Source organism: Chaetomium strumarium (genome assembly GCF_033439665.1).
Source record: "Chaetomium strumarium strain CBS 333.67 chromosome Unknown B0T15scaffold_2, whole genome shotgun sequence".
In the NCBI taxonomy this organism is placed as follows: Eukaryota; Fungi; Ascomycota; class Sordariomycetes; order Sordariales; family Chaetomiaceae; genus Chaetomium; species Chaetomium strumarium.
Window position 1 is genome coordinate 1,027,230 of NW_026944430.1, and position 23,058 is coordinate 1,050,287.

At 56.2% G+C, this 23,058-nt stretch overlaps 6 protein-coding genes across 6 annotated transcripts; 3 read left to right on the forward strand and 3 right to left on the reverse strand.

Moving 5' to 3' along the window:
• Nucleotides 1-8: 8 nt before the first annotated feature.
• B0T15DRAFT_549913 (S-adenosyl-L-methionine-dependent methyltransferase) lies at nucleotides 9-1,613 on the forward strand (the record flags this gene model as incomplete). The annotated part of the gene is made up of 2 exons (XM_062870235.1): nucleotides 9-876; nucleotides 960-1,613. The coding sequence occupies 2 exons, from the start codon at nucleotides 9-11 to the stop codon at nucleotides 1,283-1,285; spliced, it is 1,194 nt and encodes a 397-aa protein (XP_062723782.1). The 3' UTR covers nucleotides 1,286-1,613.
• Nucleotides 1,614-1,648: 35 nt separating this feature from the next.
• On the forward strand, nucleotides 1,649-3,396 carry B0T15DRAFT_523239 (Actin2-like protein). The gene is made up of 3 exons (XM_062868676.1): nucleotides 1,649-2,424; nucleotides 2,486-2,941; nucleotides 3,007-3,396. Exons 1-3 carry the CDS (start codon nucleotides 2,116-2,118, stop codon nucleotides 3,340-3,342), a joined length of 1,101 nt encoding a protein of 366 aa, XP_062723783.1. The 5' UTR covers nucleotides 1,649-2,115; the 3' UTR covers nucleotides 3,343-3,396.
• A 972-nt stretch (nucleotides 3,397-4,368) lies between these two features.
• B0T15DRAFT_93739 (uncharacterized protein) lies at nucleotides 4,369-5,399 on the reverse strand. Its single transcript, XM_062871470.1, has one exon. It carries the CDS (start codon nucleotides 5,078-5,080, stop codon nucleotides 4,592-4,594), a length of 489 nt encoding a protein of 162 aa, XP_062723784.1. The 5' UTR covers nucleotides 5,081-5,399; the 3' UTR covers nucleotides 4,369-4,591.
• A 2,033-nt stretch (nucleotides 5,400-7,432) lies between these two features.
• Nucleotides 7,433-10,207, reverse strand: B0T15DRAFT_508523 (chitin synthase I; the record flags this gene model as incomplete). Its single annotated transcript, XM_062867726.1, has 3 exons — nucleotides 7,433-8,153; nucleotides 8,212-9,995; nucleotides 10,055-10,207. The coding sequence occupies 3 exons, from the start codon at nucleotides 10,205-10,207 to the stop codon at nucleotides 7,433-7,435; spliced, it is 2,658 nt and encodes an 885-aa protein (XP_062723785.1).
• A 2,088-nt stretch (nucleotides 10,208-12,295) lies between these two features.
• B0T15DRAFT_523245 (Sec1-like protein) lies at nucleotides 12,296-15,392 on the reverse strand. The gene is made up of 9 exons (XM_062868677.1): nucleotides 15,104-15,392; nucleotides 14,903-15,042; nucleotides 14,758-14,831; nucleotides 14,318-14,703; nucleotides 14,249-14,262; nucleotides 13,946-14,185; nucleotides 13,740-13,890; nucleotides 13,231-13,672; nucleotides 12,296-13,165 (listed from the first exon to the last, which is right to left on the reverse strand). Exons 1-9 carry the CDS (start codon nucleotides 15,141-15,143, stop codon nucleotides 12,505-12,507), a joined length of 2,148 nt encoding a protein of 715 aa, XP_062723786.1. The 5' UTR covers nucleotides 15,144-15,392; the 3' UTR covers nucleotides 12,296-12,504.
• A 1,754-nt stretch (nucleotides 15,393-17,146) lies between these two features.
• Nucleotides 17,147-22,263, forward strand: B0T15DRAFT_93696 (uncharacterized protein). The gene is made up of 4 exons (XM_062871468.1): nucleotides 17,147-17,310; nucleotides 17,363-18,709; nucleotides 18,769-18,821; nucleotides 18,886-22,263. The coding sequence occupies exons 2-4, from the start codon at nucleotides 17,398-17,400 to the stop codon at nucleotides 22,096-22,098; spliced, it is 4,578 nt and encodes a 1,525-aa protein (XP_062723787.1). The 5' UTR covers nucleotides 17,147-17,310; nucleotides 17,363-17,397; the 3' UTR covers nucleotides 22,099-22,263.
• Nucleotides 22,264-23,058: the final 795 nt, after the last annotated feature.

Consider the following 23,058-nt stretch of genomic DNA (forward strand, 5'->3'; position numbering starts at 1 on the left):
ACCAAACCATGGAGGACACAAGCGCTGCGCTCAGAGCCGCTGAAGAGCTCGTCGAAGCTCTCAAGCGCCATCCGCGGGCGTCGAAGGCCGAGCACCTCGCCCTGCTCGAACGCGTCGACAAGGTGCGCAGCCTGCTCGAGACGCCGTACGATGTGATGGAGAGGCAGCAGGAAGTCATGTGCGCTGCTGGCGTCATGTACACTTTGATCATGACTGGGGCCATCAAGAAGGTCCCGAACGAGGGCACCATCACGGCCAGGGAGCTTGCCGTCGAGATGAACATGGATGTGTCGGCCATTCAGCGTTTGATGCGAGCAGCCATCGTCTCCGGCTTCTTCGCCGAAACCGCCCCCGACACGTACGCGCACAACGCACTCTCGCAGGCGTACCAGCTCGATGCCCAGGGGCCCTTCTTCGTCCTCTGCATGGGCTTCAACAAGATGTGTATGACGCTTCCCGAGTACTTCAAGACGCACCAGCCCGAAGAGATCTACGACTTGAAGAAGTCGCCGTTCTGCTTCAGCATCGGCAAGGAAGGGAAGACATACTATGAGGCGATAGATGAGGATGCCGAGCAGCGCGATATCTGGAACAAGTGCCTTCAGATCATTGAGAAGAACATGCCTATCTCGGGCATGTTTCCGTGGGAGTCGCTCAAGGAGCAAGTGGAGAAGGAACCAGAGCGGCCGTTCTTCGTTGATGTGGCCGGGGGCCGTGGCCAAGCTTGTCTGAAGCTCCAGGAGGAGATCCCTGGGACGTTTGGCGGCAAACTGATTCTGCAGGATCTGCCTATCGTCATCAACTCGCTCAAGCCGGAGGAAATCCCGAACATTGAGCCGATGGCGTATGATATCTTCACACCACAGCCGGTAAAGAGTGAGTTCCTCTCCTTGCACGGGCCATGCCTCTGCACAGACAACGTCAGAGGCTGATCGGCTGACCTTCGTACTTACCTACAGACGCGCATGTATACTTCATGCGGCGGCTGCTCCACGACTTCTACCCGTCTGTGTGCATTGACATCCTCAGAAACACGGTCTCAGCCATGGGCCCGGAGTCCCGCCTGATCGTCTGCGACATGTTGGTGCCGGAGAAGGTTGAACCGGGCCATCTGAAGGAGCTGTACTGGCTGGATCTGAACTTGATGTCCATCAGCGGAAAGGAAAAGACGCTTGACGAGTTCAGGGAGATGTTCGATGCCGTGGGACTGGAGTTAGTCAAGGTGTGGCCGTCAAGCATCGGGGCAACGGTGCAGCTCGAGACTCGGCTGAAGCGCTCAAGATAAGTAGAGGTTCTTGCGCTGGGACAACCTACGTCGAATGGTGTACTAGGTAGATACCGACCATACTAATTAAAGGTGGTACTGACCGACCTGATAAGGCTGATACTGGGACTGACTGTAGTAATGCTGGCAATGACCGTATTGATGCCGGTACTGACCGCACTCATACTATAGTATGTGGCGAATCTTGTCCTGCCTTGCTCGGGCAAAGTTGGAGAGGACTCATAAATCTGCCCTTGACTAGGAGTCTACCAATGCAGTTCTGCCCCCCAGGGAGCGATAGTCACTGAAGTGCCCACTCGGGAGTTTTGGTGAGGAAGGAGCTCCCGGCTCATTCGAGCTTGGCATCAACTTGGAAGTTCAATCCAGCCCCTGATGGTCTGTGCAGAGAGCGGTCCTAGATCCACAACCTGAATTGGGCAGACTCGGCAGAGTGCGAGCGCCAATGAATGCGCCTCTACGAACGCCCTTTCGTCTCGAAGAACGCGTCGCGGACAGCAGCTCCTGCCACAGCCGAGGGGACCAAACGGACAACGGACAGCAGCAACCTCCGCTACTTTGCGATCGCGTTACTATCACGCACTCTTACACCAATTCCAACGCGCTCTGCTCAACATATCGGACAATCCTCGGCAAGCTTCAGTCGAGGTTACCCGAGCTCTTCCTCGGGCAACGTAACCAAGAGGCGTGACAGGTCGAGGAAGGTCCTCTACATCTACATCGGTGCGGCGATCAAGGCATTAGCCGACGGAACAGCCGGGTCCCCGAGTAATAAAAGCCCTTGAAAACTGCATGTTGGACCGATAGCCTTTCTCAGCCCCCCTCAACCAAAGATGGCAGACTCACTCCACAACGCGCCCATTGTGCTCGATAATGGGTCGGGCACCATCCGTGCGGGGTTTGCTGGGGAGGATGTCCCGAAATGCCATTTTCCCTCCTGGGTAGGGAGACCGAAACATTTGCGTGTGCTTGCAGGCGCGTTAGAAGGCGAGGTCTTCATCGGCCAGAAGGCCGCAACGGAACTGCGGGGGCTGCTCAAGATTCGATACCCCCTCGAGCACGGCATTGTTACGGACTGGGACGACATGGAGAAGATCTGGGCATATGTATATGACGAGGGGTTGAAGACACTGAGCGAAGAGGTAACAGATCCCATGCTGGGTGGGCAAGCCATAGTGCGAAACCCAGGCTGACCCGCCGCAGCATCCCGTTCTTCTTACTGAGCCGCCCCTGAACCCACGTTCCAACCGCGACACAGCCGCCCAAATTCTCTTTGAGACCTTCAACGTACCCGCCCTCTACACGTCCATACAAGCCGTCCTGTCCCTGTACGCTAGCGGCCGGACAACGGGCGTGGTACTGGACGCCGGCGACGGCGTGTCACACGCCGTGCCAGTATACCAGGGGTTTACAGTACCTAACAGCATACGGCGGATCGACGTGGCCGGCCGAGATGTGACCGAGTACCTACAAACGCTGCTCCGCAAGAGCGGCTACGTGTTCCATACAAGCGCCGAGAAGGAGGTGGTTCGGCTGATAAAAGAGGCGGTCACCTACGTCGCCAGGGATCCACGCAAGGAGGAGAAGGAGTGGGCGGCTGCCAAACTGGACCAAAGCAAAATCGCCGAGTATGTGTTGCCGGATGGGAACAAGCTCAAGGTACGCCCACTGCTCCTTCTTGTCCTTTTCTTCTGGCGACGCGGAGCACTGACATGACACAACAGATCGGGGCAGAACGGTTCCGTGCGCCAGAGATCCTCTTTGACCCGGAAATCATTGGCCTCGAGTACCCCGGCGTGCATCAGATTGTGGTCGACTCGATCAACAGGACAGATCTCGACCTGCGAAAGGACCTGTATTCCAACATTGTGCTCTCCGGCGGCAGCACCCTCACCAAGGGCTTCGGCGACCGGTTGCTGTCCGAGGTGCAACGTGTCGCGGTCAAGGACATGAGGATAAAGATCTTTGCCCCTCCAGAGCGCAAATACTCGACGTGGATCGGCGGAAGCATTCTTGCTGGTCTCAGTACATTCAGAAAGGTCAGTCCCTCTTCATCTTAGCCACGGACGCCTTCGCTAATAAGATCCCCATAGATGTGGGTCAGCATTGACGACTGGCACGAGAATCCCGACATTATCCACACCAAGTTCACCTAAAGCTGTCGTTAAGTGAATGCCGGGATCGCCTAGTATTCTATTCAACATGCGCTTTCCGCGCTTCGCGGCGTTGTATGGAATTCTATGGACTCACCAAACGATAAACTTGCATCTCGGCACGGCCGCTTCCCCCTAGGCGTAACTCCTGCCGCAAGATGTCACGCGTGGAAGGTGTTGAATCCAGTTGGCGGGTGGGATGAAGGAGAAGGTTGGCAGGCAGACTTTATCAGAGATCTTCGTCTCGAGGTGGAGAGAGTAATAGTGGCAGCTGGGTGGACGAATGTCTGAAAGGGTCGGCTGGCGTACAAATAAACTGGGGGATCCGGGTCATCTGCCCGGAGGCACTGTATCGAGATAGGCTGGCCGCGAGCGTTTTAGAGGAACGAATGATACCCAGGTTTGGTTGATGAAATTACTTAGTTAATTGAGGACCACGGACCCGCTAGACGTTTGCTTCTTCCGAGTCGTCTCTGAGGGGGCAGCACCGGCGTGTTTGTTCGGTGACAATACCCCAAGATGCCAGCTGAGACGGTAACATGAGAAGCACCAATAAGTCAGTTCCATATACAAGCATGGTCGTGAGCAGTGTCCAAGAGTAGAAGCAAGTGACCGCATCGTTTCATCACCAACACCGCAGCTGGGGGGTATATTGATATAATTGTACAGAAGACCGCAATTCGCCATCACTAACGCCAATCCCTCACACATCGCCGTTTTCGCATCTGGGTGAGCCAATAATGGACGCGGCGCCGGAACCACCTGGACTTGCTCCTTGCTCGGAGGACTCCTAGGAGGTCCTTCTCGCCACCCCGATGACGGTGATGCCGTTGAGAGTCACCGTCTGCTCTGCCCAGACGGCTTAGTCAACCACACCAAACGAGTCCCCAACTCCTTGCCCGCCCACTGGACACCGTAAAAAGAAATCAACTTTTTTGTTGGCCCCATTTCATTGACTCATTGCTCGGCTCGAACAAAACCGGCGCCTGGAAAAACCCGTGATACAACCCTGGAAACGCCATGCTTGAGAGAGGCCAACATCATGCCGAGAGAGGAGAAAAACAAGAATCGCCAACATAAAAGGAAAGGTCGCCCGACTGAAAAAAAGCTATCCCTCTCGAAGGGCCGTCAAAGAATCCGTTGTCACAACCGCCGGCTAATGGTGTCCCACGCTGGTGATCCGCCCCCATAGCCGGTCAGCAACCGACCGCGTGCTGCTGTCCGAGCTCCCGGACTCGTGGCGGGCTAGCGACTCGCCGTCGTCGCCGCTGCCGCCCTTGGAGGAGGACGGGGAAAAGGCGCTGAAGATGTTGCCCGCCCCGCCGCGGCCGACGTGGCTGATCGTCGCCGTCTTCTCGCGCACCTCGGCGCGCTGGAACTCTTCGTCGAAGGACAGCACGGGCCGCTCAACCGCGGCGTGGGCGTTGCCGGCGCCGCCGCGGCCCGAGTAGAAGCGGCGGGTGCTGCTGCTGCTGTTGCTGCTTGTTGTGGATGAGGTGGCGGGCGTCGGAACACCCGAGGACGGGGTGGTGGCTGGCGCGCGGAAGAAGTTGCCTAGGCCGCCGCGGCCGGAGTGGGTGTATGTGTTTTGGGGCACGGTGGGGTGCGGTTCGGTGATTGTATAGGCGGACTTGAGAGAAGGCATGTTGTTTGCTTCGTTAGGTCGTCGACGCTATATCCGTATGTTGGGGTTGTATGGATATGGTCTGGTGAGTGAGCGTCAAGTCGGTTTGTTGGAGAAGGCTTTTTGTTGACAAGAGGTAGCTGGGAAACTCTATGGACCTGGCCCGTAGAAGTGTTTGAATTTGCGATTCTCTTTCGGTGGATGAGTGTGAAAGTGGTCCGAAATCTGGAGAGAGTTTGAGGGAGAGAACGGATCCTTAAGATCCAGGATGGGTTCCAAGGGATTGTATTGTGTAAGTGGCACTAGCCCCTCGGTGTACACGGTACAGTACGAACTAGCAAACAAAGCTCCAACTTGAGCACAAGCGCTGGGCGGGAAGCCGCATGACTAACATGCCCTTGCGCTAGAATCGCGCAATATACCACAACAACGGGCAAACGCTTGCCCAACCGGGCCATTGTTGAGACGAACAGCCTCCGCCACTTGGCAATACCTACAAGTTTTTGCGGCGCCTGATGGGCCATGGCCAAGACAGAGAAGTATCCAGATTTCAAAGGCGCCAATGGTGTCAGGTGCTCTGCTTGCTCAGCTCCAGCGCTTCTGGGCTGCAAAGTTTGATGCCGGCGTGTTGTCGAGTCCACTCGAGCTTTCCGTTAGCTGATGGAAACTCAGGGGAGAGTCACGCGGGCCGCTAGGGTCTTATTGTTACGTTATGGTTTGCGCCCCGCTCAGGTACCCTTCTGCTGTGTTTCCAGCCTTCTGGTACCTCTCCTGTCTCGGCACAATCCACATCAAGGGACGATGCCACCTGCGCACTCGAGCCGCGCCTTCTCATCATTCTCACGTTGTCCCTTCTCTGGCCGACATGGCTCGCATGGATCGATAGGGTACCTGGCTTGCAAGCCCTGCAAGCGTTCTCGACGTCACAGGTCGAAAGCAAGGGCTTGGCAATTCCGATTCGACCGGGGGTGTTTTGAATCCCTTCGGCAGGAACATCGCCATCGGATGGCCGCAGTTGCGTTTTGCCTGCAGGCTGACCTTGAAGCCTCGGGACTTGGCAGCCAAAATTTTCATATCTCGTGAGTTGGCGCGAACAAGCTGGAAGAATTTGCCATTTCACAGAAAGCTTCCCATGTTACGGATGTGGACCTCAGGAGAAACCCAATCGTTGAGGGCATGGCGGGGCTGTTGCCCCTGTCGATGACGCTACCCCGGATTTTCATGGGTCATGGGGCTGCCGGTTCCTGTCTCGAGCCTGTCAAGGTGGACGCGATCAACTTCCATTGGAGGCGTGTAGTTTGCACGTGTAGTGTAAGCAAACAATCTGCGTACTACAGTATTCTGTTCTGCCTGGTAGGGCAAAGGAATGCTCGGTCCGACGGCGGTTCAGCTCAGCAGAAAATCATGGGTGCTGTCCAACAGCTACAGCCCGGCAAGTCGTCGAGTAGGTCGTCGTATGAACTCTTCCGGTCTTGACCGAACCAATCTGGGCGCTCTGCTGGTTCGGCAGGGGCAACCAGCGGACGCAAGTTGGGCGCGTGCCTTTCCCAGCCTCAGCCCCAACGTCAGCTTCAGCTCGCCTCACCTGAATTTCCGGGTCCTTGTCGCCTCATCGCCCCTCCTCATCTCATGAATGACGGCAGTGGTGCTTGTGCCCGATTTGGTTCCCCTTTCTGATACCTCACTTTTTCCATTCTTCCCGCTTAAGATATTCTGTTCATGTTCTCCTCCGAGCTTTCTCAAACCGGTGAAGCCAGCGCGGCTTTAAATGGTATGCCCACTCTAAATGTGTGAAAAGCGAAGCTCGGCAAATTGCTTCCACGGAAATGGATGTTTTTCATAAATGCGGTGCTACGTTCCGTTCATGTATATCACTAAGGTATTCGAATGACATGGTACAACAGGGTTTGTCAAATAGATTCTCGGACCGATGATGTAACAATGATATACCTAGGTCATTGTCTCATATACATCGGAACTCAAAAAGGAGCAGATCTCCCAACTCATCACATTTGGGAAGGATTTGACCGCGTTTGACGAGGGGGTATTATTCTTTTACATAGGGAATACACATGTCTCTATCGCTCCCCACAAAATCACGTCGCTAAATGAGTCTTCCAACGGCGACAGAAGCAAAGCCAAACAAAGCGTAAGTCATACAAAACGCGGGCCTCGCACACCCCCCTTTTCACTCACTGCTCAAAAAGAAGAAGCCAACCCACAGAAAGGGGTGTTGAAATGAAGAACGTATGCCCAAACATTACAGTATCGAATCATCATAAATAAGCGCAACCCCGTCCCCAACCAAACCCGAAAGCCAAAACCGGCCACTCCCCGCCATTTATTTACTTGTAAACCGCTTTCATTCTTCGTTTAGACACCCCTAAACATCCTCACCACCAGGAACCACATGGCGCCCAGGAACTTGAACGCCGACAAGCCCGCCACGGACCAGAGCACGACGCTGAGGTAGATGTTGGCGCGGTTGGTCTTGACTTCCTCCTCGGTCTGGCCCTTGCCGGGCACGATGTTCTCGAGCCCTGCGGTCGAGAGCACGACGGCGCAGAGGGCGAAGTTGGTGATCATCCAGAAGAGCACGACGACAGTGCGGACGCCGCGGTAGTAGTCCATCTGCTTCTCCTCGAGCTGGGCGGGCGTGGGTGGCTTGTTCTCCTTGACGACCTTCCGGCCAAAGACCTGCAGCTCGCGCTCGTACTGAGCGTTGAGGTCGCCCTCGTCCGGCAGGTCCGTCTTGCCCTGGCCGTCTTTGGTGTTGACGCTGGGGAGCTTGTCGGGCTTGTCGTCGCCCTTGGTGCCCCACGAGATGTCGTGGGTGTTGCAGAAGGCGTAGACGTTGAGCACGTTGGTGTAGGTCGGCGAGAGCAGCATGTACTGGATGAGAGAGGTGAGCATGTGCCAGGGGTCGAACATGAGCAGCGACGCGATCAGCCAGAGGCCGTAGGTGGACAAGACTGAGATGATGAGCGTGTAGAAGACCTCATTCTTGAACAGCGAGTCGATCGAGAAGTTGTTCTTTTGGAGGTCGGTGATGATGGCGTTGACGGAGATGTAAATTGCGGCGAACATGAGGTAACTGCTAAGGTCAGTTTGGTGTTGCAACCGGCTGCGGATGAAGCAATAGGGCAACCTACACGAAGATGATCGCCCAGAAGATCACCATGGCCATGTAGTACCGCCCTGAACCAGCCGGCCGGTTGCCCATGGACAGCACAAAGCACGTCATCAACGAAACGCCGTAGAGCCAGGTGAACACGACACCCAGGATCGAGCCGACGTTGCCAAGCAGCGTCTCGTCGCCCAGACTCGTCGTCAAGATCTTGAAGACCAAGAAGAAGTTGCCGATCGCAAACCAGGCGAAGATCATGTTGACAGTGTTGAAGACGAACTCGATAAAGAAGGCCAGCTTACGGAAGAGCGAGTGGTCGGACCGGAAGAACTGGTGGAAGTGGACAATGGCGTAAATGGCAGCGAAGAAAGAACCGTTCAGCCAGCGACGGCGCTGGAGAATCAACTCGGTGACCGTGTCCGGCACGTCTGTCTCGCCGGTCGCCGATTTCACGTACTGCAAGATCCAGTGGCAGTTGCGCTTGGTGACAAGCTCGAAGCAGAGGATACGGTCTTCGGCGAGATACATGTTCGCCGTGAAGATGCCCGCGTCGCCGCCGTGTAGCTTCTCGCCGGCAAAGTACTTCTCCAGCGGGCCCTGGCCGTTCTTGTCGTTCTGCAGCGCCACGTATCGGTAGGCGGAGAAGGCACCGGGCAAGACGGAGATGAAGCCGAAAGCTGATTCTAGTGGTTTGTCCAGGATGTTGCTCATTTTATACTCGAAATTCTGCGTTGCGACCAGCGGGTTGATGAGGTTTTTGCCTCCGGTCCCCAGCATAGCCTTGATCTCACCGCAAGCGCCAGCGCACATAGGCTCCAGGTCGAAAGCCTTCCACAGGTGGTAGATTGAGTTGTTGCCCGGCTTCGTACCGGCATCGATCAGCACGCAGATGTTGGGGTCTAGGACACGGCCAAACGCTTGGAAGAACCAACGGTGAGAGTTGATCTTCTTCTGGTTCTTTTCCTTGAGGCAGAACAGCATCTGCACCGGTTGCTGCTTGGGAATAAGCTGGACGACATCGTTCTTGATCGCCATGCCGACCTGTGTTGTGTACTCGTAGATATGCGCCGTGACGTCCTTGCCGTTGACCTGTTGCTTGGCGATACCCTCCTGGTACACACCCATACCAGCCAGCAGCGCCCTTGTCCGGGGGTTGATTTTGGCACGACCATCACTGACGACGCACACGACGATCTTCTTCCAGGCGTCTTTGCCCCAGGTCTTGCTCTCGGTCCGCTTGCACATGTACTCGATGTTCTTGAACACGCCGATCATGGTCCGCGCAAACAGAATCTCGTCCTCGTTGTACATGGTCACTACGATGAAGAGCTCGGTGTGCCGGGGTTTGCTAAACAGCTTCTGCCGGAGAGTGAAGTTGTTCTCGTAGAATTCCGAGGGGTCGCATGTCGCCGCCGAGTAGCGCATGTGGGTGAACTCATCGCGCTCACCGTGCGGCAGCTGATTCAGCAGCTTAGGAGGGATTGGGCAGTCCAGAACCAAGTTGCCCCGGTACAAGAGCACCTGTTTTACCGTCTTCCACCTCTTAATCGGCTGGTTGTTCGTCGGAGGCTGCGGGTTGTCGTGGAAGGGGTCGCTCGCGCCAACTTGCGAGTCATTATGCGTCAACATCGGCCGCCTATCGTCTTCGTAATACGGCGTCTGGTCATAGCCCTGGGGTGTCTGGTCGTAACCTTGGTGCACATTTGGATCGTAGCCCTGGGCGGGATTTGGCTCGTACGGCTGGTTGTAGTAGGCATCATGATGCGCCTCGGGGTTGACCGAGTAGCTCCCGAGGTTGTCGACGGATTGCTTGTGGTTCCGTCAGCTTCAATCACAGCGCAACCCCCCGCACAACGAGCTTTACTAACTGCAGTCTGCATCTGTAATGAATCGCCCGGGCTGTACCTCCCGGGGCCGGCCGGTATGTTTAGCTGTGAATGGCCGTACGGGTTGTCCTCTAGGTGATACCCGTGTTGGAGTGGATGCCCTGGGGAGGGCGTCCTATGCACCCGGCTCTCCATGGGGTGGCTCTCGTAATAGTCGTCGTCTGCAACATGGCGCCAAGGTTAGCCAATCCGTCGTGCAACAGTATTCCCCAGGCCCGGACGTCGGAGATTCCTCCGCGTGCGGGCCAACAAAGTACGGACCCGCGATGGTGAAAAGCCAAGCTGCTTGCGCCGCGGAATCTGATACACCTCAACACCGGACAGGTCCAAGCTGGTATCGCGGTATTCCTTGCACCGGGCAATGGGATCAAAACTACCGCACAAGCAACAGCCCGCAGGAACGGCTTCCAGGCCGCGGTCAGGCGTACGAGCAACGGGTCCCAGGGAACCGGCCTCTTGGGTACAAGAATGTGATACCAAAATAAGGCACGTACGCCTAGGACGGGGACTGAAGGGAAGAACTTCGGAAACGGTACGTAGGTCGGGTCGTGAGGAGACCGGCCCACAAGAGCGAAAAAGGCCGTGAAATAAGGAATGGAGACTTCGACTTGCCTAATCGATTATACGACATGGTTGCTTAGTGGTGGTTGCGGTGGACTTGAAACACACTGGACCGGGTATCTCGAAAGAAAATGTGCCAAAACGCCACCCCAGGCGCAAGTATGTAAATGCTCCCTTGCGAATGCCAACACCGGTTCCAAAGAGACGTTTCCAATTCGGACGGCTGCGCGTCTCCAAGTGCTTTTCCCCGCCGGGAATGCGAGGTGTCGTGAATGTCTGGGTGGTGTCGGCGCGCGGCCCCGTGTTCCTCGGCTCCCGCCTGTCTGCCTTCCCTTGCGGCAGCCGCGCGGCCGCAGTTGTCGAACTGAGGCGCAGATGTCGATCGGTTGGCTGTGCGCAAACGCTCCTTTGGCGCGCGATCCGTAGCGCTCGGCCTTTGTCTATCTGCACCGCGCCGCGGTCAAAACGAGCCGACTTTTCTCGATCGATTGGCTTGTTGGCTAGCACGGCGCTCAGATGCTGTCGCAACTGCTCGACAGGCGCGGAAAATCGGCAAGCAGGAACAGGAGTCGCAGTTTCAGACCAGGCAGATTTCCGCCCAGAATCAGGAAGTTGTTCGGACGGCTGCCAAGACTATCGAGGGGCTATTGAATGAAGGGGCTCTCCTTGCCGGGAAGACGCCGGCAGAGCGTGTGGTTGTTTCAGCACCCAATCTGGGCAAGTGCGACGTCGCAAGCCTTTCGGCGCTGGTGATTGGGTCGAGGCTTCCGTTTAGGAGGCGGTAACGGTGGATAAAGCCCGTTCGTTGCCCTGGAGTTTTGCGTCTCACAACAGTTGTTGTTTTTAAAGTCTCGGGATCGACACTTTATTATTGAACCCTGCGATTGTCGGAAATGCGGCAGTGCGGGGAAAGCAAGGTCAATGATGGCCCAGGGTAAGGGGGTTATCCATCCCAGAATCCACAAGAGCAGAGTTTGGTATCTGGCAGCTGAGGGACACGACGACAAACACTTGGAAGGCTTAGACCTGGCGGCTGTGCGCGACGGAAACCACAGAAACCGCCTCGCAGCGGTCCATGCCGCTTCCCGTTTCTTCACTCCCGCGGTCACCACATCACCACTATCTCAACGCGCCTCCTAAATGATTGAGATATCGCGATTCGCGAGATCTTTGTGTAACCTACCTAGTCACTGGGTAACGGATGCAGCTGCTTGCTTGGCCCTTTGCCATAGATCGGGTGAAGCTCTCTCTAGTACAGTGTATGCGGGATGGCATTAGGCTGTCTCGCTGTCGTAGCCTTTGTTGATATCAACCTTTGGACTATCAAAAATAGCGCGATTGTCAGGAGGCTCCATTATCAGCCGCAGACGGAATCAACGTTAACTTACTGGCTCAACTGTCGCATTGCCGCCTCCAAGAGGCACTGCCCGGCAACTTCCAATGTCCACGGAAGACACGGCCGCTGAAGGTGACTGTACAGCGTAAGCTTTTCTCGTAACTAGCAGTTGAACGCGCGTCCTGTTGGACTCCGACTAGTTAACTGCCGACAGTACGGTAAGTTGCATATGCAAGGCCATGTCGCATTCGAGACCCTGAGATTTGTTAGCGGAGCGAAACCCCTGGCTTGGGACAGTCAAGGGCAGGAACAGCGTTCACTGGTATCTCGCTCTGTTTGATCGCCTTTCACTTCAGCACACAATACAATGCCTTGAGCTTTCGGTCGTTCGCCTAGCTTTCATCGCGGCCCGTCCTGATAGGCATCGGCGACTGTATAAGCATCATTCCGAAGCGATCACCAAGTACCCTTGATGCTTTGAGACCCTGGAAGGTACTGTACATATAAGCCTAATCCATACCGGAGCCATGGGGATTTAAGACATCTCCCTGCCGAGCTTATCCAGTTCATCCCTGATGAACTGGCTTGCATTAACCAGTTCACTGGCGCCGTAAATGACCCTTCGCTTGACCCGATCTCCGGCCGCTGTGCGGGTTGCCCACTCCTGCAAGTTTCCGTATTCATCCATGGACCCGCCTCCGACCATGAAGACCATGGCTTCCGAAAACCCCTGCCTCCGCTGCCCAAAGGTGGCCCCGGTACCGCCGACCTGCGTGCCAAGACCTGAGCCCGGCAGTCCGCCCGGCGCCGTAGCTCCACTCCCGGAAGCGCGTAATGCCGACGGCTGAGGCATTGTCCCACGCGCGTTGGCGCTGCGAGGGTCAAAGTACAGGTAGTGTTCCGTCTTAGCAATCGCCGACGAGCTAGCACTTGAGGGATCCATGATCGACTCGGTGATTTTGGTCACTGTCAGATCCCTATCGACGGGCAGGAAGTTCTTAATGCCGCCCAGTAGTGACGCCACATTGGATGTCAGCGCGCTTGTCGGGACGCCCGTCTCCTTAAGCCGGTCTGTCAGGCGCGTCGAGATCGCTGAAAAACGGTTGAAGAGGTCCGAAGAGCCCGATTGCTGCTGGTTTGCTGACCCCTGGCTGTTGATGGTTGTAAGCTGTGTCATCTTGTTGGTTGCTCGGACCCTATTCGCACGTCAGTACACAACCCGTTCGCGAAAGATGGGAGCCAGAGTCTGGTTGTGCCTCACTGTCGGATATATGCCAGGCATGTCTTGTCACATCCCGCCGCAGTTAGTGCCTCCTCGAATTGTGACCATTCCTGCCGCGTCACATCCTGTTCGGTGCTAAGGAACCAGATTATGAAGAGGCGCAGCTTGTCCATCGGCTGCCCTTTATCGCCCGTCTTGATAAGCTCGAGCATCTGCGCCTTGGTCTGCTTCATCACATTTTCCTCGAGTTGGAAATAGTTGTCGAGCTGCCGATTTTGTATCTCTCCCAAGACGGCGGCAAGGATGTTCATGTGCATGTCCAGTATTGCCTTGCGCTCCCGGAGCTCTGGGAGAAGGGTGATGGCTGCTTTGAGGTGTTGCGCGCTAGCGCTTGTGTCATTTTGGAGATCCTCAAAGTTACTGACTCCGGTCTTCTTGGTGATCGCCTCCGCCTCCTCCTTGTACTTGGTAAGCTCAGTATCTACGTCCCAGGGGTCAGCAACAGACGGGTCTCGCGAGGGAAATGGAACAAGCCCGGGGTGCCTTACCAATATCCTCGGCGACCTGGGGAAACGGCAAGCACGCATTTTTGGCCCAGAAAAAGTCATTTGCGGCGAGATCATATGTTTTCTTCGTGGTCCCTTTTGCTGGGTTGCTGGAGTCGACAGGGGTCTCGATAGTGATGCGGTTTAGCTCCGACTGTGACCGAGCTTAGCAACGACATCATGCCTCTGTATCTATGAGGAGGGCGCACCTTAAAGACATCAAAACATAGGCTTTGGTATGTCCAGGAATGAGATAGCATGGGTATCAGGTCGACATTGCGGTCAAGAATTATCAGTACAGGTCTTGATGTGGGAGTCCCGGTAGCCGAAGGGCCAGATCGCGTTTGTGAAGAGAACAGGTTGTCTTTCGAGTTGACAACGTGGTCGCGAAGCTTGCGGTCAAGTTTGGCAGCAATCATCTCAGCGGCAGAGTCCCTAGGGCAGCGGATCTGGGTGACGCTAAGTCAGTACACGTCAGATGAAATTGGCGGGAGCCAGGAATCGGGGCATACAATGGGTATCACTCCTGAGAGGTGTCAGTCCCAACGACTCGGTGCCTTGGCGGAGGATTGAAGCCGTACCTGATGTCACCACGACACTAAACAGGCCACTGACGATCCGGTCTATGACACGGTCCAGCTCCTCATCTTTTGTCTTTGCGCTGTTCAATGCCCAGTAGGTGTGCTCCTTCTGCATTCCCAGGCTGAAGAGGTCGGGCTCAGTGACAACGAAATTGAGATACTGGTCATAGACCTGCGAGATCTGCTCCGAGGTGCCCGCAGCAGCAGTCTGCGCGGCGAAGTCTTCCAACAGAGGTCGTGGTATGGAGGAAAGGAAGTTGAGGTAGGCTGAGCTGTAGAGCCCCTTTTGAAGGTCTTTCGTGATCGCTTTCAAGTTCGCGGCAGTCGGCTCGACCAAATATATCGCCGGGACATCGGGTATGGCGGCTCTCTGGGACCCAATGTGCCTTCTTGGGTCAGCGTTTATTTCCGTGGAGAGAGATCAAGATGTGTGAGCTCACATGTGCATTGTCACACCCATAGACCTAAGGTCCGACACCTGAAGCACCGGGCTGATCACATCGCGACCGAGGTCCTGTCCGGCGCCGTCAGCTCAGCTCCTGTTCATACGGTTCCAGGAAAGCGGAGACACAGGGTGTCGCTCACATCGAATATGAGAAGCTTCCAGATCGGATTCCCATCCTTTGTTATCGGCGCAGAGGGCACAGCGATGCCATTGGAATGGACGTCATCGTTTTCGCTTGTGTCGAGGGGCTCGTTAAGGTTGAGTAACTTCTTGATCGCGACTGAGGCGCATTAGCTTGACGGGGAACATATGCAACTTCAAGTTCTCCAGGAGGCACACACAGATCTGTTTGTCGCGCAAGGAACTCCCCCGCGCCGCCATGGTTGGCCCCTTATCAACGTCTACGTTACTGACACTGGAGGATAGGTCGAAGCAATTGCCCTGGATGAGCAAGTTCTGGGTTGTAGTTGCCGTTCAGAGAAGGCGGCTGCACAGCATTAGAGTCCTTGTTTGTCGAACGAACGGCGGGACATTAAGGTCAGGATGCTGTCACACTTTTGGTAGGGCGTAAACGAAAGCCTTTCTTCGTTGCTAGGTTCTCTTATCTCCAAGCTCCTTCAGATGTTCAACAACATGGCTCGAAGCTTCCCCACATGAAGACACCTTTGTGTCCAGCACGTCGGTACGTACCTACCAAGCCCGGATTGATCGCTAGCTTCTTTAGGACTAGCGTATCTGAAGGTGGGACACGCTCCGTGTGTGTCTCCGCCACAAAGCATTGACCACCATCAAGCCCGCCAACAGCCACCGCTTTATTATTGGCAGCCGCGGCCCGGTCTGCTGTGGTGGATGCCAACTTTTCCCTTCATCAGCAACCACAGCATCCCTGGTGTGACAGTTCTCCCATCTTCCTTCATCAACGCGCCCGTCTCTAGCCATCACCCGGATGCTCAGGTTGCGGGATCTCGTGATATCTTATCGCGTCAGCCCAGTTGTATAGGCAGTTGAACACCTCTCGACACATCCCAGACGCACGTTGACCTCTCAACCGGGTCATTTTCCCGCACGTTCGCGCCCCTATTCTCTGGTCAATTTGCCATACAGGTCTCCTGTTTAATATATACGCGGGTCATGTTGTAAGAACCGGTGAGCAGCGTTGTCGTTGCCTTCCAGAGGGCGTCGCCCTGTGAGGTGGCGTCGCAACACAGAGCGGAGAAAGACTGCTGCTCACTCAAATCAAGGGTATGCATAAATCACCCGTCCCCCGTCTAAAACATCCTGCAGCATAATGCGTGTTCTCTCTCCTCCTTTGAATGCCCGCTCAGCCTAGCGGCCTGGACGCCGCGGCTTTGATCTGCGTGCTGAAGAGCTGCAAAGCGACAGCGAAAGCGTGCTTGGGGTGTCCAACGGAACCGCCATACGCTGCAAGTAGCGCTTGAAAACCCTGTCACGAGATATGCAGGCAGCCAACCCAGGAGAGACCAGCACAGAGCAAGGCAGCATGACAGCAATGTGAGAGCAGAAGGCCAAGAACGGCCACCGCTGTTCCAGGGGAGACAGAGGTCTCTGCCTGCAAACGCTGGCAATAATATTCAAAATGCCACAGCACCCATCAGCCATCGGAGTCACCCGCACGCCCCTGCTGGGCTTTAATTGTTCCAGAGTTGCTGGTCGCCTTCCCCTTGGGACTAAGGTCAACTTGGGCTGTTGGTGCCGCAGTAGCACTACGTGGCCTTGGTGATGATGGCACTGCGGGGCCTCACCAACCCTTGAATGGACGCTCCAACTTCAGGGGGTGACCTCCGGCCTTGGAGCTGTCACTCTTCGCTCCCCTTCTCTACCCGGAAGCTTCAATCTCTGCGAGATTCGTTGAAATTGGCAACGCGAAGTTGGGAGGAGGGAAATTGGGAAATTTGAAGACACAAATGTCCAAAGTCAATCCTGAGCGGTTCCAAGGTGGTGACTCGTGGTCTTGGCGAGCGGACGCAGATCGCATCTCGAGCTTCATGGAGGGCGGGCAACAAGGGGAACCAACCCTAACGACCGGATTCCCGATCTCGACCACGGAATACCTGCAAACCCCCCTCCTCCGGTAACGCGGGATCAGCTTAATCGATGCTCGAATGCAAATGCTATTGCATCCATTACAGTCCCACAGCCAGCAAACACCTCTTCCTCTGGCCATGTTGGAAGACCATTCATTCAAGCTGCGTGTTGCTCTTGCTGCGGAATGGCTGCTGTCTTTGCTACTGGTTTCTCTCCTTGGCTGTCTGCAGCCAGCATGATGGATGCTGGATTCAGGGCTGGCATCTTGCCCGCAGGGACTGCAAAATTTTGAGGGATCTCGCTGGCTGACGTTTGTGAGTTTAGCTTTGGCACTAGTCCGAATCTGGCGCAGCGCGCTCGCCCCACTTCAAACCTGCCCACAAATTTTCCCACAAATTCATTGCACCGCAAAAACTCCGGCTATTTGCAACCTTGCGTTTAACCGTCGTGCACGGATCTTCACGACATTGTTGAACGCTTATTGCCACAAAACAATACAACTGTATGTGTTTAGCCGGAGATATGCCGTTAACCGAGTATTAACTGCTTGATAGTCTCACGTGACGCCCCTTTCGCACTCCAGTGCGCCATGGATCAAAGCCATGGCGAAGGGATTGGCAGCTGGGATCCGGCTAGCTATCCCGGCGAGCCGTGGGATCATGACTTCGGCGGTTCGCATTTAGCTTATCAAGGCGGAGGCGAAGACAATGCCTTTGCCAACCCAGGCTTCCTCGCTGGGGGCGGTCTGAACCCGCCGCCAGCGAGGTCAGACAACCAGGTCGATTTATTTCGACCTTTTGATCCCTATTATGGCCAGGGAGGCGCTTGGTCAGATGACCCTCTGGCGGCAGCCGCCCCGTTCTCTCATGACGCTGGTCTTGGGTATGGACAAGCCTTTTTCGGAGACGCACACCATCCTACCGACGCTAATCAGACGGTCGATACCAGATTTGCGCTTGCCGGGTATACCCAGGCTCCGGTTGCACAGTGGGCCGGATATGAACCTCGTCCCCAGTACGAGAATCCGCTTGCTGCTGCCCGGCCACCGGCCGTTTCAGCTCCGGCTCCCCATGGCGCGCCCGCGCCGTTCTTCTCTGGCCACAGATACCAGGAAGAAGAGCACCAGCAAGCGCCACGCCCGGTACACCCGCAGTTTGCTGCGTCGTTCGACGGCGCGTTGGACCAGCCGGTGGCCGTCACTGGCAGCCCACGTGTTCACGCGCAGCCGCCGGCGCGAGATACAACCTTTCCTGGTCCTCCTCGCCAGGAACCCCCTCAGCAGGTCCCCCACCAGGTAGCTCAGCGGTCTGGTGTCCAGCCTGCCCCTCGCGCCGCCGGAGCTGGCCAGCAGACCTCTGACCAACAGCCGGTCAATCAGATTCAAGCAGGATTGCATGCCCAGCAGTCTTCGGCTCCGATTGCTGTTGCAGGTGTTAAGCGCGGGCCAGCATCAGAACCGCAAGCTGCTTCGGCTGTCGCAAAGAAGGCCAAACTGCTCCCCACGGCCGCTGCCAGTCCTCGTTCTGCCTCTGTGGGCTCCCCTTCTGCATCCACGCAGACCCAACCCCAAACTGTGTCCGGGAGAATATGTTCGATCAACTTTCAGGACAATGATCTGCTCTCGGCTGCCGAGGGCCGTCCCGGGGCGATGTTGCCAGGAGTGGCCAATCTCGTCATTGGTGCAGCACCGGTGAGACTCCAGAGTCGGCCGCCGACGATTCGAAACATGACTCTGGCATCAAAAGGCGGCAAACCTCCCCTGTTCCCCCAGTTGCCGCGGGGATGGACTCCAGCTGAGTGCCTTGGAAACCATCTCTATGCGTATCAGCACGCGACGGGTGACGTGGACTTCCAACGGGCTGATATTTGCCTTGAGATTTGGATGAAGCGGGGAAATACCGGTGAGTCCCAGGGCAGACAAAAAATAGTTTGACGTGTGGTTACTAATCTCGTGTCTTAGAAATCGCCCCCGATTGGTGGAGGAAAGGGTTGAAAGATGGTCTGGGTAAGGAGGTAGGTCGTGGTCCAGATGCAATGTCGGATGCCGGATGTTTGCTGACAAGCGGTGATCACCCAGCCCAAGCGTCTTGGTCCTCCAGCAGAGCCGCTCTACACCACCATCAAGGCGGAAGAAATCCTGCGGGTTCATCCCGCTCATGTTGACAACAAGCACGTAATCCAGAACGTGTGCAGCGAGTATGGCGTGTTCCTTCACAGCAGGGCCCAGAGCCTCCTGACTGCCTTGAAAAAGCCCAATGAACAGTCGCAAGAGGACAAGGTCGACGCCGAGGCTCAGGTTCGTCTGGCTAAAGACCTGCTGGAGCGCGCAATTGTGGCAGGACTTCAAGCCAAACCTGTCGGCTTGTTGGCGAAGCTGAGCAGCCAAAACAAGCTGTTCGCCACACTGATAAACGTCCTCGTCAACCTCATCAACGCGGGCGAGGCAAACTCCTCTCTGGTCAAGGGCATTCTCCGTCTGTATACACGCCTTACCGAGGTGACTTCGGAGCAGCTGATGTTGTGGAAAATGAACAAGATCAGGAACAGGTTGGAGAAGGCAGGAGACGAGGAGGCCAAGGGGGTGATGGCTACCATATTTGAGATGGCCAGCTGGAACGATGATAAAAAGGCCGAGAATGAAAGTGACTCGGCCGGCACGGTGTCAGGTGGCGGTGGGAAGAAAGCCGCGCCTGCGCAGACCAAGGTGCTTTCAAAACAATCGACTCCCGGAAACGACACCAAGAAAATGGGCCCCTCGTCCACGAACAAGTCGGCCAGCTCAACGACCGACTTACGAAAAAATTCATCCTTACCTGCTTCATCAAAAGTCACGGCACCTAACACAGGGGCTGACCAAACCGCGGCGAAGGTACCCAAAAAGATGCCTGCCCCCGCTGCCGGAGCAAAGCGGTCGCGTGAAGAGGATGCTGCCGGCGCCGAAGTGCGCTCAGTAAAGAAGCCTGCGACCGACAATTCATCGTCCAGCAGCACGAAGGCGTCTTCTGCTGCTGGGAAGTCACCGGCGGGTCCCAGCACCAAGGCTCCCGCCACGAAGGCATCGACAAGCACGACGGCTTCTAGTTCCACCGCTGTCCCGACCAAGCCGCGGTCTGGACTTTTGCTTCCTGGAAAGGCACGTCCGGCTCAAAAGCCGGTGCCCAAATCCGACCCCGCGAAGGTCGATGCTCAGAAAAGCTCGACTTCCAAGATGCAAGCCACAAAGGCCGACGCATCCAAGTCGGTCACCACGAAGGCGCAGTCCACACCGACCGCGTCCGGCGCCGCGAAGAGCGCCAAACCCAAGCCAGCCGAAGCGACCAAGCAAGCTCCCGCGAGCAGGTCTATCTTTTCTGAGTTGATGCAGGAGATTGACGAAGCAAAGAAGATCAAGACGCCGGAGACGGCCGCAAAGCGGGCCACCCTTCCGGATCCGAACGAGACTCCAGAGCAGCGGGCGCGCCGACTTCGTAAGGAGAGCCGCCGAGGATTGAGAGTTGCGTTCAAGAGCGGGGACGCACTGGTCGAAGTCCGCGAGTTTATGCGGCACCCCGAAGAAATTGCCGAGAGCCTTAGCATGGCCCGCAACGCCGCGACGGAAGGCCGCTACAAAAACAGCGAAGAGAGCGAGATGATGAAGCGGCTTCACTCAGGGAAAGGCATCAAAGCCTTTGAAATTAATGACCGCGACTGGGAGGAGCTGTCTGGCATCGACTTCGCCGCCCACATCATTTCCGAGCAGAGGGCGAAGACCTACGACACCCGGGGCGGACTCAGAACTTTTGAGACCGAGGAGCAGAAGCTCACCATGGAGCGAGAGTCAAAGGAGTTGATGGTTATCTACCACAACAGCGCGGACATACCGCCCACTCCGAGGTCGCCCCCTTATGAGCCGTCGCTTTCCAGTGCTGGCCAGGAGTCGCGGCTGCCTCCCGCCACTCCTGGATACGATGAGATGATGCGGCGCACTCAAGAGTGGAGATCATGGGGCTCTCGCCATGCTTCTCACGCAGCCCAGTCCCGCGCGGATCTCCAGTCTCGTCCGGATTATGCCAATTATACCAATACGCTGCAATCCCTTCAGTCGATCGCAGAGTCTGTCAACGGACAGGCCACTCGTCAGCCCGAGGCTCCCGCTCAGCAGCCCGCCGTTCAGGATCCGCGCGCCTGGTACGAGCCCGCCGCAGCCGCCCGGCGCGACCAGGAAGTCGTAGACCTCCTGCACTCGGATCGCGTCAGGAACTGGCAGGACCCCGATCCGTATAACCACGAACTCGCGAGGACTGCGCGGCGTGATCCCGATCCCGATCCCGAAGTGGAGGCCAAGGTCCAAAAAGCGCTTGCCGACATCGCGGCGATTGTCGCATCTATCCCCAAGGACCCCCCGCGGCCCGCACAGCCCGCGCCGCCCGCGCAGCCTGTCCCTGTTTCTCAACCCGTGCAGCAAGCGGCCTCGGCTCCCCAAGCTTCCAATGCACAAGACGCACAGGCCTCGGCCCCTGATTACTCCGCTGCTTGGGCTCAGTACTACGCCGCCCAACAACAGCACCAGCTGCAGCAGCACCAGGCGGCGCACCAAGCATGGTACGGCCAGTATCAGAATCCGTACACTCAAGCTGCCAATCCCTATGTGCAGGCTCAAGCCCCGCAGACTGCTCAGCAGCAGACCGCGGACCCCAACAACCAAGTGGCCAGCATCCTCGCCGCGCTCGGCAATCAACAGCAGCACGCTGCGCAGCCTCAGCACCCATCTGCTGCTGACCCCAATGCTCCGCTCCAGGCAATTATAGCTGCTATTACCAGTGGCAATCAAGGCCAGGCCGCGGCTCCCGCCCCAGCCGATCCTCAGAGCACCCAGTACGTAATGGAAGTGGTGAGGTGGGCAACCGCCCAGAACCAAGGCCAGACGCAAGCCCAAGCTGGCCAGAGCGCCCAGCAGACTTGGAACTCCTATGGCCAAAATTCGCAGGCGTACGGTACTCACGGCCAAAGCTATGGCCAAGCCAACCACCAAGAGCGTGAGGCATACGGGCAGACATACGGCCTCAGTCAAGACCGGGAGCGCGACAGCTACGGGCGCGACCGCGAGCGTGAGCGCGAGCGCGAGAACAACAACCGTGATCGCGACTTTCACCACCGTGGCGGCAAGGGCCGCGGCGGCGGCAACAAGCACGACAAGGTCCCCGACCATCTCCGGGGGATCAACCGCGCCCTCATCGGCACGAAGACCTGCGCCTTCTGGGCCAAGGGTCAGTGTGCAAAAGGAGAGAACTGTACTTTCCGCCATGAGTAGGCGTACTCGCTTGGGTTGGCTTCGCTGTTCCTTTTTTCGTTTCACTTCACTATTGGTGCACTATCCGCCCTTTGCGAGAGCAAACTAAGTATCTTGTCTCTCCCAACAACGTGGAGGACTACGGCACGAGGGATAGGCGATATCCGATTGCATGGAACGTTACTTTATCCATTCATTGAGCGGCTCACGGCATGTGGGAGGCTTACTTTGTTGTTGTTGTTGTTGTTGTTGTTGTTTTTCGCCTGTTTTCTTTGCTTTCCCTCTTCCATGGGGCGCAAATAGCAAGGTGGCATGCGATGCATCATCGGTCACGGTCATGATCGGAGGAGATGGTGGTCATCTCTCTTGTCTTTGCCTCCATCACCTCGCCTTCTTGGGACGGCATACTTTGTTTTTCTTTTTTTCGCGCCGCAAGAGGATTCTTCCGAGCTTGGGCATTTATGAAGGGGTGTTACCCTTCGCGTCCTCGCCGAACTGGTATGAAGAAGAGGGCCAGTTACCAAATGGATTCTGGGATCCAGATTGAGAGATCCCGGTGGCATTGGCATTGGCGGCGGTCAAAAAGGCACTACTGTATTGTAGATTACAATTGTCGGATACTAAGGTACCCTAATTCATCTGGACCTGGACATGACAACAGTATGTCTGATGGCCGGGAAGTGAAGCGTGTGCAATACAATGCATGTGTACACAAGAGTAGGACATAAGCGAATATAACATTTTGTGTCCGCGTTCGTAAACCACTATGGGAGCAGACGGCTGCTAGGTTGAAAGATGCAAAACGCTTGTCAAGTTGTCAGTCGGTACGGATCGTAAGGGCAGCTCTGGAGCCCGGATGACGGCCGTCAAAGGGTCAACTTAAGACCGGGGAAGAGCAAGAGATCCAGAAGGCAGTTGTATAATCCATCTAAACTCATGAGCTCCATTTCTAGACTATCGGACTTGAGGGGACGGAGAGAA